Source organism: Jaculus jaculus, chromosome 6, assembly GCF_020740685.1.
Source record: "Jaculus jaculus isolate mJacJac1 chromosome 6, mJacJac1.mat.Y.cur, whole genome shotgun sequence".
Taxonomy (NCBI): Eukaryota; Metazoa; Chordata; class Mammalia; order Rodentia; family Dipodidae; genus Jaculus; species Jaculus jaculus.
The window spans coordinates 142,064,939-142,081,282 of record NC_059107.1 but is presented as its reverse complement, the minus strand read 5'-3'; the positions used below and the strand labels follow the sequence as shown (position 1 = coordinate 142,081,282).

The window sequence follows — 16,344 nt, the reverse complement described above, 5'->3', positions numbered from 1 at the left end:
TTTCCATTCAGGAACCCAGTGGTAATCACACTCCTCCTCAGTTGTCTCCATCACTTAGCCAAAGCACTTACACCACTGGTGGCTCCCTAGACGTCCCTCACATTATCATGCAGGGCGATGCCAGGAGGAGAAGAAATGACAACTACTTTGATGATATTCCCCGATCAAAACTGGAGAGGCAGATGGCCCAGGTAAGGTGTTCGAAGCCTCTGTGATGTGTTTGCCTTTCAGCCCTATTGGGTAATGCATTCCGATATTGAATGACAACTCACAGCAGATGCTCAATGTCCAGACCTAAATTGCATTTTACCATTATATAAAGTATCTTTTCATTCTCTACTTTCTAGAAGTAGCCTGGACCAGACCTTTCTGGAAAATGAATATATATATATATATATATATATATATATATATATATATATATATATATATATATGTCATTATTACTCATTCTTACTATAGAAATTATATTGTGTCTGGTCTTATTGTACCCACCCAGACTTTACTTGAAAGGGAATAAAACTGGGTCAGAATCAAGTCATGATGAAAATTAACAATCAAACTCTAGGTTTTAATATAAGTTGGTTGAATAATAGGGCAGAGGTTTAGGGAAAATGATTAATTTATGTAGTGGCATTTCCTCCCAAGCTTCTGTGCTTACATAGACTGAACTACTAGGATTAGCTGCATCATGCCATATTGCCACCTGGAACAGTTGGAAATAATAATGCTGCCTGATGCAGACAATTGACGAGAGAGCTCTATCAATGAACCTGTCCTCTTTGATGTGAATGTTCACTGTAGCCTGTCCTTGGGTCTCCTTTTAGACATTTGAGTCAGCCCCAGCGAAGCAGCAAAACATCTCCGTGTCCTAAGGCACTCTGATGGGCAGCTAGCCCTGCACCTTTGCTCCAGATTCAAAGATACAGACATACTGACAGTTATTGGCAGAATCTGCTCTTGATCCTCATTCTAGGTTCAGACTGATGTGCTAAGAGCCTTTTCTCTGCCGCCCACACCCTAAGATGAGAATTTCAAGGTGAAAATTTGACTGCAATTGCTTTGCCTTGGTTGTTAATTATTTTTCTCAGTCACTTGGGGAGATTGTGTTTTTAAAAGTTTTCAGTAAACATTCTATGCTGCAGCTCAAGGAAGAAAAAAAAGTGTGAAGAGAAGGTTCTAGAAACCATGGCTGTTCTGCCCACAAATGTCCTGGAGGCAATTGCCTGGGATACTATATGTCTCTCGACTCAATACTGAATTGTTCTCAGGGAGTGGTAGGGTTGGGATTATGGATTTTTGCTGAAGGGAAATGGAAAATGTAGGAGAGCTAAGAAAAAAAAAATCTTGTTCTCCTGTTAGGTATTGTCTATAAAACTTCCCTATCATTCTCGCTGAAGTCCTTTTAAATAAGGAGTGTGAGTACAAAACCTTCTTTTCCCAAGCTACTCACTTCCTGCTTCTTGTATTTGTAGATCACATATTTGTTCAATTTATCTAATGGCAACATTTCAGATAGTGGTTTAGTTTAACCTTGAATCACATGGTCTTTATATATTACTTTGCTCAATTATTATGAACCCTTGTCTTCCCTGGGTAAGGCCAGATGGGTACTGTGCCAACTTCAGTAATGCAATTACCTGTCTCTGATGCTCATCTAATTTATGAAGTTTCTTCACACAAGGCAAGAGTTGATATTTTTTTTTCTTTGCAAAGAGAGTTGATATTTTTTTAAAGGAATTATTAGCCTCCTGCTTATGTCAGAACACTCAGAAGCAATCTAGCACAATTAGTCCCTTATTTTCTTCTCCAGAATCCCAAGCAGGAGCCGGGGTAATTTGGGGTCAGGCATATCTTTTTCCTGTCACTCCAACCTGAAATGCATTCCTTTTTGTTTTGCTTTGAGAAAATTGAACGAACCTTTATCTGACCAGGTGAGAAAAGCCTAGAAGCTGAAATCAGAGTGAGATAAGCAGGTTGATAGTCTGTGGTGAGCTACTGATAGGCTGCCCAGTGTGCATATTTACCTCCTGGGTCCAACTAACAATGATGGAATGACTGATAGAGACGTAGGCTCCATCAGCAACCAGCAGCTTATTAGAAGCTTTCGAAAATCCTGTGGTTCAATACAGCACTTTCGCGGCAGAGAAAATAGGAGATAGCACTACAGGAATCAGATCAATAAAAAAAAGAGATTCTGGGATTACAACTCTTTAGATGCTATTAATTGCAGTTCTAAAATTTGTTTGGGGAATGTTCTCTCTCAAGGCCAAATATCATGGTGAAACGAGTGCATATTTCTTAAAAGAAAAAGCGCCACACCAAAATTTCAACCTTTCAAATGATGAAATACTTGATGATTTTGTTGTTGAACAGTTCAATTTATGTGACTTTTATTCTATTCAGCCACTCAATTGTTTACTTCTTCTCTTTTTCTTCTGTTTTGGGTCATTTGTTGTATTAGCTTTTAAAATCCATTTGCTTTCTTAACAACCTAAAATACTCCCACAGACCATATTTTCCCCTGAACTTGTATGTTGAGCCAATAAAGTTGGGTCTTTCAGAAGACTTGAATTAGCAGTCAAAATTCCTATAGAGAAGCAGTATGGCTCCTTCTCCAAGAGGCTTGCTGAAAGGTGGGTTGATGCTTGCCTATCCTGTCTCTGTGTCCTACTAAAATGCAGAAATCTATCTTCAGGCTTGCTGTTACCTGCTAAAAGAAGACTACAGTTGGGAGAATGGTCACCAGAACAGTTCCTGTGCTTAGAATCCCCTCCCCTCCCTATTGATTTTAGTCCCATCTGGCGTGCTTGGGATAACTGCCCATAGGCCAGAAACCTTGCATGCTAGATGGCTGCAATAACTCCCAGGCTATTTTCCTCTTGAAATCTGGGTTTGTGTAAGTGAAATAACCAAGGTTGAAAGTTAAATTGCGATAAATGTAATATCCCATCTACCTATTGAATTTACTAGCAGATGTTTAAAATGTAGGATGGCATTTATTGCTTGTTTTTTATTTGAAGCCATATTAAAAGCACCTGTCTTGAATACAGGACCTTTGCAAATATGGTAACTATTGTCTGCTTTTATTCTTGTATAAATAACATGCTGGCATCAGATTCTCTGAAATAAGTATGTGAGAAACAAAATTGACTTCAACAGTAATGGAAATATTGAAGCCCCTGAATATAATCATGTAAACCCATCTAGACAGTGAGTTTCCTGCCATGCTGAAAACAGTTTATCTGGCCTATAATTCCAATTTGGGCTCATTAGTCCAAAAGTTCTAACGTGCTTTTCCATTTCCCTCTCCCTAATAAATAAAAGTTGCAATCTTAGTGATGTAATTATATCTTTATGTGCATGGTGCATTTAAATTTCCAAAGTATTTTGACATCTGTTTTATCTCCTTTTAGCACAAACAGGGGGCCCTGTATGCTATTGATATGCACACAGCACATGGCAGATCAGCATTTAATTCTAGTCTTCTGTGGAGATGAGATAGTAAATGTAAATATGGAGAACATACCAGAAGGAAGAAAATATTCCCACAATTTAGGTCCCGGTTGCTATCTGTAGAGCTTTCACAAATGATATTTAGAAGACATCAGAGTGTTCTTGAAATGGATAAAGAGTGCTGGAATTAATAGAATTTAGGAGCCACATTTTCTAGACTTAGAAAAAAAAAAAAGAGTTTCCAAATGCAGAAACTTAATGGCAATTTATAGAAGGCTTCCATTTGCAGACATAAATATAGAAAACATGAAATACTTGGTATGCTTTGGTTTGTTCGTTTTTTACTTTTTATTGACAACCTCCACACATGTGCATCATGTGCCCTGATCATAATCCCCTCCACCACCCTTTGTTCCCACTTTCCTGTCACCCTTTCCCACTGAGCCTCTCCTTTCCAACTAGTCTTTCTTCTATTTTGATGCCATTAACATTTTTAATCCTCATATTATTCAGGTCTTGTGTAGGTAATGATTGCCACTCTGAGGACATGAATGCCACAATCGCTTTGTGTCTGGAAGCAGCATTACAAAGCACTCCTTCCCATCCTTTGGTTCTTACATTCTTTCCGGCCACCTCTTCCACAGTAGTACCTGAGTCTCGGAGGATGTGATAGAGATCTCTTACCCAGTGCTGAACACTCCACTGTCACTTCTTCTCAGCACTTTGATGAGTTTTGAGTCTCCCCAGTGATCACCTCCATCTGAAAGAGGAAGCTTCTCTAAACAAAAGTGAGAGCAGCATTAATATATGGCCATAAATGCAAATATTTAGAGGGTAATTTAGTGGACATAATAGTATCCATTTAGCCAGACAACACTAGTAACTTCCCACCTAGGGCTTATGATCCTTCAGTCGTAGGCTTTTGGCTAGGTTTTTAGTACTAGGCGGGAATTCTCTCCCATGGAGCAGGCTTCAACTATGTATGTTCACACAAAATAAAAAAAAAAATGACTCCTCACCGGGCGTGGTGGCGCATGCCTTTAATCCCAGCACTTGGGAGGCAGAGGTAGGAGGATCACCGTGAGTTCGAGGCCACCCTGAGACTACATAGTTAATTCCAGGTCAGCCTGGGCCAGAGTGAGACCCTATCTCAAAAAACTAAAAAAAAAAAAAAAAAAAAAAAAAAAAAGACTCCTAAACAATGAAAAATACATACATTTGCATTAATTTCTATTAACATATTAGTCAGGAAAATCCATCCCTAGTATGGAAATCCTGGTCTTTTGAATGCTGTCATTGAAATAAAAACAAAACCAAGCCCCACAATATTGCCAGAAGCATTGTGTTAGACACTCTGAGGCTTTTTCTAAATTGTTTCTAAATCATTAAAAGTCAATTCAGTTGAAAATCTAATACTTCTTGATCTACGCAGAATTACTTAATAAGTATGACTAGATCAATTACCTCCTTATTTGAAAACACTTTACATATATTAGCTCCATAGATCCTCAGTCTTGATATGACTAAAGAAAGGGAAAGAGAAATAGCCCTGTGTAAGCCCTGGTATGGCCAGTTACATGCCTGGGATTCCACATCAGGCCATCTACCTGTGGAGAAGCCAAGGTGGGGAGTGCTTTGCCTCACTCCTGGTAAGTGGCAAGCTTTCTACTGCCTAGCTGCACAGCCTTGGTCCTTTATGCCTCCTCGGTCCCCATGGGCTCCTCCTGTATTAAAATGCTACCCAGTGTTTCTATAGCAGTTCAAGCAGTAGCAAATTTTCCATGTATTTTAATAGGCACTGTGTCAGTTACCTTCCCATTGCTATAACAACACCCAGCCAAAAGCAACTTATGGAAGGAAAAGGTTTATTTCAGCTCACAGTCTCAAGAGGAAGCTTTATGACAGTGGGAAAGCATGGCAGGAGCAGACAGCCAGGCAGGCATCACATCTGCACAGCAGCATGAAGGCAGTAGTCTAAGTACTGGGCTTAGAATTGAGCTACATTACCCTAAAGCCAAACTCCAGCAGCATACCTCCTTCAGCAAGGCTTCACTTCTCAAAGGCCCACAACTCTCCTAAATTGCCACCAGCTGGGGACCAAGTATTGAAAATGCATGAACCTATGGGGGACATTTCATTCAAACCCCCAAAGGCACAGTGAGCAAAAGAGAAAAATCACTAATAGCTTAATGGAAACTTAATGAATCAGCCCATGGTTGCTACCAGGAAGTCCATTAAATGTAAAATCATCAGGGTCATTTGTTGATCCTCCTAGGAGAGATGCTTTCCTTCCTCACAAAGCCTTGTGCATAGGTGTGGAATTTACTCAGTACACAGAACAAGTCTTGACTGGAATGTTTCTCCAAATAGTAGAAACTGTTTCCTTGGTGGTTTCTTTAATTGCAGTTCTGAGTTGATTTCTTTCTGGCTGTGCAACCTGAACCATGTCATGGAGTATATTTGAGCTTCACTTAACTCCTTGCAGCATTCGGCAAAGGCTATCTCTTTGTTCCAGTGTTGTCCATTCCTTGAGTGTATATTGAGAATAGAAGTGAGATATCCTTCATTGTTATTTTAATTGCATGAATGAAAAGCATACAGAGGAGCATATCATTGTGCAGAGGGATCTGCATGCAATAATCATAAAGCAAGAGGAGAGACAGACTCCTTCTCTGCTAATTCAAACTACAAAAGTATGTGAGCAAGGGTATTCTATGATAGGTATTCTATGATAGCAACATATTGTTATTGTAATATTACATAAAACATTAAGTGAGACTGAGGAGAAGACTTGTTTTTTTAAATTTCTAATGTTTTTTTAATATGTGAAATGTAAAATTTTTATCTAGAGAAGTATAGATATCCTAGAAACCATGAGACAAACATGTAGCCCTCTCTGGGAAAACAGAAAACTTATAGTTGATCCTATTCTATTGCTCCTGAGAAAGAAGACCTGTTTTGCTTGAAAATTCTGCTATCATTTTGGCATTATAGGAACTTACAGAGCAAACCTTCAGAAAATAACAACAATGTTGGAAGGAACAAGATTTCTTATTACTGTATTACATCAGGTATTTTTAATGTTCATAAATTAGTAACTCCTTTTAATTTAGATTTTCATCACATAGTCCTTCCAAAGACTCAGCCTATCCATGTTGTCAAAATTTTCTTCATGAAGGTCTAAAGAGCAACTCCTAATATATGAGCACAGGCAGATAATATATAACCCAAAAAAGACTGTTAAGAATAAACTCAGTAAGCTCTTCCATCAGAAGTTTCCAGCTTGACAGCTTGTCAAGATGATAAACTGACACCTTGGCTTCAGAGATCATTTAAGACATCAGTGCTTCCTATGCCCTGTTTCAAGCCAAGCACTCCAGACTAACAGCTACCTATTCCCATAGGCATCACACACACCAAGAAAAAGTGAAAATCCTTGCTTTCATGCTTTAGCATTTTAACCTGAACTACTGTGTACCTGGTTTATTAATGTAGTCACTTAATTGCCTCTGTTCAAAATATGCCCTACTTTAGTGGTGACAACTTTGAGGTTAGAAATGTCAGTATGATTAGTGTCTTGTGTATTATGTAACATCTGTCTTAAAATAATCAGAAGCCAATGGAGACTCCCCCAGATGTATTCCTTGTAGGTTTTGATACTCATCTTACACATCTGGATTATTTTGTTCTCTGTCAAGTCCATCAAGGAAGCCAAGGAAGTTTGTCCTGACAGACCCTGGTCAGACCCAAACACCTCATCTTTCTGCTAGAGAAGCTCTGATGTCTCCACCCTCTCTCCACATTCTGGTGCTTAACCAGTAGGATTGTTGCCAATTAAAGCAATACCATAAGGTGTTTTTTGTTTTTTTTTTTTAATCATTCGAAAAGATTCTATTTTCAACTGGATAAAGAAATAGGACAATGTATGAAAAGTGTGTTTCAGTGGAACTGACCTTGTGGTTTTAATAGTGCCTTGGGCTTGCTGACATCAAGCCACTGGTTCTCAAAGAGGCACACCAGGCTATTTTTCCACTTGTTAAATTTTTGGAATGTTTCTCATTATATTCAGTCCAGTGCTTGAGTCCACAGGTCAGAGTTTTGGCTGTTAAAATCTGACCTTGCTAAATTTTAAAGGATAGATGAATTCTCTTATCCTTCTCTCCCTCTCCCTTTTCTTTCTCCAGTGATAAAAATAAAGGGTTTTTAATGTCTAGAGGAAACCAGGCTGATTGTGCTCATCTCTGTAAGTTAATTTTGTTGATATATGACTAACGTAATATGTCAAAAAGGACTCTTTTGAAGGCATGTAACGAAAATCCACCGTGAGATGGCTTAAGCAGAAGGGGCATGTATGGAGTCACTTGGCTGCAAAGTCAAGGTGGTCTTGGAGCCAGGTGCCCCCACACTGCTTTGCTCTGCGGCTCTCCATGGCTCAGCTTTGTGTTCCTCTGGGTTGGCTCTTTTCCCTGTTAGGCTTTCTCTACATGTGGGGAACTTCAAGTCCAGTTCTTCAAGTCTGAACCTATTTGAAAGAGAGCTTATCCTTCAAAGACATCTCCTAAAATGTGTGGCATTGAGTCCTGTCAGTTCAAATTGGCCTGATTTTGCTCAATTGTCCATCCCTGAGCTAATCACAAAGATGTGTGTGGGGGTGTGTTTGCATGCATGCACACATGCATGTATACATGATGTGCTAGGGAGGAAGCTCTTCTTATGGGCAGTAAAATTGCTGCTACCAGAAGTAGGACTTGTTTCTAGGCAGATAAAAATAGAAATAGTGGGCGACTGAATAAACTCACTTGATTTTTCCAATTTTAATAATGTCTGATAGAAAGTTGCTTTATTGCATGAGTATTGATTTCATTTTTTTCATACCTAATTTGATGAGCCTTTTAGAATGCCAGATTTGAAGTCATGAAATCAGGCTTAAGAATCCCACTTCTGAGGCTGGAGAGATGACTGAGCAGTTAAGGTGCTTGCATGTGAAGCCTAAGGACCCAGGTTTGATTCCCCAGAATACACATAAGCCAGATGCACGTGGTGGTGCATGCATCTGGAGTTTTGTTTGCAGTAGCTAGAGGCCCTGGTGCACTCACTATCTCCCTCTCCCTTTCCCTCCCTCCCTCCTTCTTCTTCTTCTTCTTCTTCTTCTTCTTCTTCTTCTTCTTCTTCTTCTTCTTCTCTCTCTCTCTCTCTCTCTCTCTCTCTCTCTCTCTCTCTCTCTCTCTCCTCTCTATATCCCTGATAAATAAATAAATAAAATTTTTTAAGGTCTGCCTCTGTAACCTTAAAGAAACCTCTCAGCTACTCCCAACCTTAACTCTCTCTTCCTAGTGCAGTGAGTGTCCCACCTCACATCATTATTGTGAGGCACAAAGAAAGTAGCACTTGTCAAAGCATTTTAGAAACTGAAGCTATATGTTTATATGTCTTTAGAAATTATAGTTGTTATTACTTGGAGATAATTTCTAATTTTCTTCATTATGCTTTTCATCAGCAATAGAATATGGTTGTTTTACAAAATGATTTCTATTTTCCCAGGTAATATCTGTTATAATGTGGAAATGCTAGTCCTTATGAGTGCAAAAACTGTCCAAGAAGTTCTTATCCACATAATAAGGGCTTTTTGGGAAAAGATATATGGCTCATATCCATACTTAAATATTTTTTGACATGTCAGGTATCTTTATGGATCAGGACATTTCAAAATGTAGAATATTATTTCATTTATAAAATATCTGTGAGCCTGGGGATGTACCTGAATGGTGGAGTGCTTACATACCATGTTGTGACCACTGGTTTTCATCTCCAGCACCACAAAACACACACGCTTTGCATTCTCTTCTGTTATAACATATATTGGCCTACAATAGGCAAGGCCTAACAACTTCTTAGCCATTCTTCTATCCCTCTGTATTAAGTACCCTGTAAATATCTCTTGACCAAATTATTCTTCATAAGGTTATGGAAACCATAAAACCACAGGGATCTAGGATACATCAAATTAAGCAAAAACTGAGATGGTCACAAATAAACTACATGGGACAATAGCACGTCACCTGCCTATATTCCCCTGGTGGCTCATCATTCCAGACCCAGCACCCAGTAAAATAACTTTGTGATGAGTAAAGTGAAGAAGAGTAAAGTGGAGAGTCTGTGTGGCTTGACCAAGGCAAGGTCACAGGATTTGAGGTCAAGATTCAAACCCAGGCATTCTAGCTTGTCAACCTGCACTTGAACCACTGTATTAAAGAGTGCCACAGTCTCTACAGACTGGAAACCATCAGACATTACACACTCTAGAAGTTCTAAAACCCCAGTTAATTCTAATGCAATGTTTTGAATCTTTTAAATTTTTTTCTAATATCTTCCAATAGCTCATGTGAATATAAAGGTATCAGAGAACTGAACTCTATAGCTACATGGACAGATACTATATTTGGGGGGAAAAAAAGCTTCTACATGTAACATCTAGCATCTCATTCTTTAAAAGTCAGTCATAGCAAACAATTCCTTCCTGTAAACCACAGAGAAATAATCTGGCCTCTGTTCTCCATATGTTTAGGTTTCTCTTTTAATGCTGTTTGTAGGTAGAATCACAAAGTTTGCAGTAACCTGCATTTCTTTATATTTCTCAGCCAAAATGGCTAAGAAGATTCTTACATACTTCTGTCAAAGTAGAAAATTTTAGGGTAGGAAGAGGCCAGAAAATGCACAAAGTCCTGTCCCTGAATTGATGTTAGCACCTTTCTGAATCATCCTCAATGGCAGCCATAAGTTTCTGCTAAAATCTATCAGTGAACGCTGGCTCCCTCTTTGTAAGGCAGCCCTATCTTTGGAAAATGTTCTAATCAATATGCCTGCAACTGAATTGAAATAAGCCTTCCTAAAACCCCCACAGGATTACTATAATCTTCTGAAACCACAAAGAACAAATCCGTTCCTTCTGGCTGAGAAGAGTTCCTTATGGGGCTGGGGAGATAGCTCGGCAGTTAAAGGTGCTTGTTGGCAAAGCCTGCTGGCCAGAGGTTCAATTCCCCAGCACCCACATAATGCCACTTGTGGCTGGACTCATTGACAGTGGCAAGAGACTGTGTCAAAGATGATGGAGCACAGACAGACAACTCTGCTGACTTCCATGTGCATGTCTGTACATACACGCATACACACATAAATAGGTAAATTTCTTTAATTTAAAACAGAAGGGCTGGAGAGATGGCTTAGCAGCTAAGTGCTTGCCTGTGAAGCTTCAGGACCCTGTTTCGAGGCTCGATTCCCCAGGAACCCCGTTAGCCAGATGCATAAGGGGGCGCACACATCTGGAGTTCGTTTGCAGTAGCTGGAGGCCCTGGCGTGCCCATTCTCTCTCTCTATCTGTCTCTCTGTCTCTCTGCTTCTCTCTCTCTCTCGGTCATTCTCAAATAAATAAATAAAAATAAACAAAAGATTATTGAAAAAAAGAATAGTTCTTGGGCTAAATAGATTTCTCAGTGTCTAAGGTGCTTGCCTGCAAAGTGTAAGAACCCAGGTTCAATTCCCCAGTAGCCATGTAAAGCCAGATGCACAAGGGAGCACATGCTTCTGGAGTTCATTTGCAGTGTCTTGAGGCCCTGGCACACCCATTCTCTCTCTGTCTCTCTCTGTCTGTCTCTCTCTGTCTCTCTGTCTCTGTCTCTGTCTCTCTCTCTCTCTCTCTCTCACACACACACACACACACACACACACACACACACACACACACCCTCTCCCTCATACACACACATTTATCTATCATTTACCTGCATCTTTTTCTCTCTCTCTGGTAAATAAATATTTAAAACAACAATAGTTCTTTAAAGAAAAGTTAATCCCACCCCCATATCAAACCTGTCTAGTTCCTTGCCACTATCCTGTTGGCAAGCAGGTTGTGAGGTACACATCAGCCTGGTTCCCCACCTCTGGTCACGCCTACTTGGTCTGTGTTCATGCTGAGTAACATTAGCATATAACATGAGCTTTTCTTTTTTGAAAGCTTCCCAGCCTTTAGCAATAGCCATGAATCATGCCTCCCTCTCAGCCCACAGCAGTGCTAGATTTTATGCTGACATTATTCCTCTCAAGGAGACAGTTTATCAAGCTGTACACCAGTAATCCTAGACCATGAGCCTCCTTTGTAGGACTTCATCATCACTCATTATATCAATGATACTTAACGTGAACTGTAATAAGTTTTAAAAGTTTCCTCGAGAAGCCTGTCTCTCAGGTTGTTCTCCAGTGTGTTAAGTAAAGCTCAACATAGTACAACTGAAGGGAAATCATAACTTTCTATAGGAGACCACTTGGGTTGGCATCATGCAAGATGATTGCTTGGTTTTCCATCTTTTCCATAAGGATAGAATGAGGAAACAGCTGGATTTCAGAAAACACTACTGAATGAATAGCTTTGCCCAATACACCTCTTTTTAACCAGAAGCAAGAGACAAGTGTTGAACGTGTAGTTCATAAATGAGTTGAAGTAAGGAAAATGACAGCCTTGGTTTGGAAGAAAGAAACATAATGTATATTTTAGAGAGGTGGTATATGCAGAAACTATTACTTTGAAAAAATTTACTTTCTTTTCAGCAATTCGTGTTATGAGAAAACTGATTGCTGCTTTTCTAAACAAGTTATTGATATTTATGCTCTTTACTGGCCTTGTTTGTGTCAGTAGTGATGGCATCAAACTTTGAGTTAGAGCAAGTACAGTGGCCCCATTGCTACACACGCCGTGATCCCGGTCGTCTTGAATTCCCTGCAGCTCACAGAGAACTGCACACCTCGAAAGCCGTACGGCAAGATCTGGAGTGTGCAGACAGCTCTCTGTTGTTCCTTTTGGCTCTTTTTCCTGCAGAGACTTCATCAATAATCGTGTAATGCCACTGAGGGCTACAAGTGTCATATTGAGAAATGTAGGTTATAGATTTCTCTAGAAATGGGTAACAGGAATACCATATGCTTATAGTTCTCTCCTGCTTTGGCACTTGAAAGGTTTATTTTATGTGCTATCAGAACAAGAATTGGAGTCAATAAGGAAGAGGAGAGAAGGAGAAGGGAATGGAGAGGAGTGTAGAGGGACTAGAGCCAGCAGGATCAGAATGCATATCGTTTCAGTGGCTTTATGATGGGACCGAACATACTGCTTGCTTCACCCCCCAACTTGAAAAGTTGTCCGTGGTGACACCGGCAATATGCATGCATGTGTTAGGGAAGCAATGGCCTGGCTTCTCCCTTCCTGTAGGTATTACCAGACTGTCGAAGAATCTTCCCCCAGGATCCTCGAGTTTTGAAAGCACAGGTTCTCATAAAGGCCAGGGAGGGACAAGAAGAGTTGTTTCCTTGAGTCTAGTATTCCCTGCAGAGAAACTCGCTCATCTGCAACCTTCTACGCCGGGGGTCGGCAGTACACTCACGTCCCTCTTTAAAACTGGAAGTGAGTAGAAGCCAACGCTGAGCTTGAGGAATTGAGAAGAAGCTAGATCACACAGTGCTTATCTCAGAGCTCACATGAGGGGAGAGGAGTATCGGGCTTCTGTGTACAGCAGAGGGGCAGAGGAAGTGATCTGAGGCTGGTCTGCAACCTCCAGGTAATGGGAACTCAGGTTCTGGTCTCCAGGCAGGGTCAAGGTAGTGTCTGCCAAGAAATTGCTACAAGGCCGTGGTTGCTGGAGGGAAGTCTGCATCTGAGGCTTGGCTGCACTGGGCCTGCTCGACTCTGTCATCTGACACAGCTCATGGAGCCTGCGCTGGAGGAGCCGCTGAGTTGGCTGGCTAAAGCTGAGGCTTCCTCTAGTGGGGCGACCCTCCCTGGCTGGCTGCCTTTGAAGCTGTTTGTTCACTTTCCCAGTTTGTTTTTGTTTTACTTTAGAAGTGCTGTCATCCAAGAGAAGAAATGGACTTCATTATTCCTTTAGCTTTCACTCTGAACCTTTCATATTTCTTGTGGAATTCTTTGTGGTCAATCTCTGAACACCCTGAAGTGTGAAAGTATTATGACAAACAACAGAGAAACAGAAGAAATGTCATTTTATTTTTCAAGACTAGAATAAGGCAGAAAATTTCATCTGTGATAGAAGCTGACTGGAGGGCTATATTCATAGAAGTTTCCTTATTAAACTAGCTACAACACATCAACAGACTCCCGGAAGGTTTCCAGAGCCTAATTGGTGTGGCTGGATAGATGGAGCTGTCAACAACCTGCTCCGTTTGGAGAGCCACCATCAGACTCTCCACTCCAGGTGACTATCCCTCTGACAGACGAGAAAGAAGTGTGCCTGTAGTCAATTCCCCTTATATCAACACTGATTGAAAGCAAGGCTGATCTCCACTCATTGACCCATGCTAACCATGCCTTGCATGGCACAGGTGACCCATGACTATGTTTTTATTAATGTCACTGTGGCCAGGGAAAGAGGTTCTCATGCTCTAAAATTTTCCCAGACCTTAAACTTCTGCTTGGAAGAACAGTCCCTCAACAGTGTGGAAAGCAGGACCATGATTTGGATCTAAGATGCTGGACTGCTCAGAGAAGGCTTCTACTAGCCAAGGTTACTGGGGTAGACAGCAAGGCATGAGGGAGCAGGCTCTGCCCTGTCTGGAAAAAGAGCATCTCTAGCAGATGGAAGCACAAAAACAGACACTTTAAAGCAAGTCCTGCATGCGGCTGTCAAGCCGAGTGAACTGTGGGCCAATAAAGGAGAGAGGCATGACAGTGTGAGAACATACGACAGAGAACACTGCAAGCCACCATGAGGACTTTGAGTTTTCTTTTCACATAACGGGAGTTGAGTGGCATGGTCTGACTCTTATTTGAAATTTTTCACGTTGGCTTTTATATTGAAAATGCATACTTCAGAGTGCAAGAATGGAAGTAATGAGCCCAGTTAGAAAGCAGATGGGATAATCCAAGTGAGAAGGAGGGCTTAGCCCGGGTAGTGATAGGTGGGTAAGTAGGTACAGTAGGATTGGATTCTGGACAGAATGTGAAATGTGAGAAAAAGGCTGAGCAGCTGGAAGCCAGAGCTGCCCTTGGCTTGAAAGGAATGATGTTAGGGAAGGTAAGGAAATCAAGAGATTGGTTTGGGGCATTTCAGGGTGAGATGCCCCATAAAGTGTCAAAGTAGAAATGTCAAATAAACTGGACATCCAATTTGGAGCTTGGGGAAGAGGACTGGATTGGAGATACATGAACTTGGAAGTTAGAACCAGGAGAGGCCATCTGCTAAAGCCAAAAAGGACACGGCAGGTTTCTGATGCTCTGGGAATGGACTAAGAAGTGAAGAAAGGTGATGAAGTATGTCAAGTAGGTCAGGAAAATGAAAAGTCCTTTCCATTTTCATAGAATGACCTCAGGTAGAGACAGGAAAGGAGAAAGTGTGGACCGTGGAGACACTGATTAGGAAGTTTTGCTTAAAGAACAAGAGACCAGAAAAATGAGAAAGATGCTGGAAGAGGCAAGCGATTTGTTTGCTCTCTTTAGTAGATGATGATGTGCATTTTTTGAGAATATTCCAGTACGGATAGAAAACTAGGAAATGGAAAGATAATTTGCCATGAACTACTAGATTGGATTGCTACCAATTAAGTACAAAACAAGACTCTCTAAGAAGAAAACTTTGGAGATTGGTAATATAATTTTTATTTTGACTGGATTTATTCTTGTATTTTCTGAACTGATGTCATGGTAACCCAAGGTACAAAATGATGGCAAGCATGAGATGTACATGGTATTTTTAGAAAACATTCCAGGGCTGGAGAGATGGCTCGGAGATTAAGTGTGCTTCGTGCACAAGCATCCTTGTGGCCTGAGAGGGGCCTGAAATCACCCACGTTTGAATCTTCAAAACCCATATTAATAGCTGAACATGACCACACATGCCCCAGTCCCACAAAGGGGAGCAGAGACCAGGGGATCAGGCTCATGAAAAACAGCAAGCTCTGGTATCAGTAAGAGACTCCCATTGAAAATGAGAATGGTCTGGGCATGGTGGTGCACACCTGTAATCTCAGCACTCAGGAGGCTGAGATAGAAAGATCACCATGAGTTTGAGGCCAGCCTGGAGCTATATAATGAGTTCTAGGTTAGCCTGGGCTGGAGTGAGACCCCACCTCAAAAAGAGAGAGGGAGGAAGAGAGGAAGAGAGACGGAGAATGGGTGAAAGGGTGATGGAGTGGGACACCTGACATTTTGCTCTGGATGCCATAGGCATCCCCTCCCCAACCCCACCACATGGGATGCATCAAGGGCACATACACTTGCATACACCATACATTGTATGCACATGTACACACAAGCAAAACAACAAGAAAATATTCCAGAGTCAAGGGATAGTTCCGAACTAAAGAGAATGTGATACACCCTCTAATGGATGTCAACTGCATCATCAGAGAAGTAAGCATTGAATATCTTTGTTAACCCCCATATTTTGGATTTCATAATCATTCCAGGTCAGGTAAGCTGGTGAACTAAATTAGCCTTGGCAGGGTATGTGGAAGAGGAGACTGAGAGAATACCTATAAGTGGACGAAATTGCCAAGGGATGATTAGCATTCTCTTGCAGAATTGTCTCCATGCTTTGTGCAAGCAGCCCTGTGACATGGAGGTGCAATGACAAATGTTCTTTCTCTCTTCAGCAAAGTTGGCTGCCACTTGCCAGCCTTTATCAGGAAAAGTGAGGGCTATCCTAACAAGATCTGTAAGGTTAATCTCTGGCGCATCTTTCCAAAGGTACATGTCTGGTGCTGCGACATGTTGTTCTATAGGCATAAGGGGCAACAATGAAGGTTGACCAATTACAAATGTTAACACATAACAATGGTGGCTATTTCTAGGTGGCTTGACTATTAGTTACCCAGGACTCTCAAATGGACCAC

General features: G+C 41.0%; 1 protein-coding gene across 35 annotated transcripts in view; it reads left to right on the top strand.

Moving 5' to 3' along the window:
- The window catches only part of Anks1b (ankyrin repeat and sterile alpha motif domain containing 1B), a 1,062,135-nt gene that overhangs the window by 974,882 nt on the left and 70,909 nt on the right, over nt 1-16,344 (top strand). For 26 of the 35 annotated variants that reach the window (XM_045152363.1, XM_045152361.1, XM_045152357.1 and 23 more), the window contains one exon: nt 12-191. The exons of 5 other annotated variants lie outside the window; for them this stretch is intronic. In XM_045152363.1, coding sequence (XP_045008298.1) covers nt 12-191 — 180 coding nt within the window. The remainder of the gene's footprint in view (nt 1-11; nt 192-16,344) is intronic. 4 more of the 35 variants (XM_045152367.1, XM_045152364.1, XM_045152358.1 and 1 more) reach the window with 1 other exon arrangement.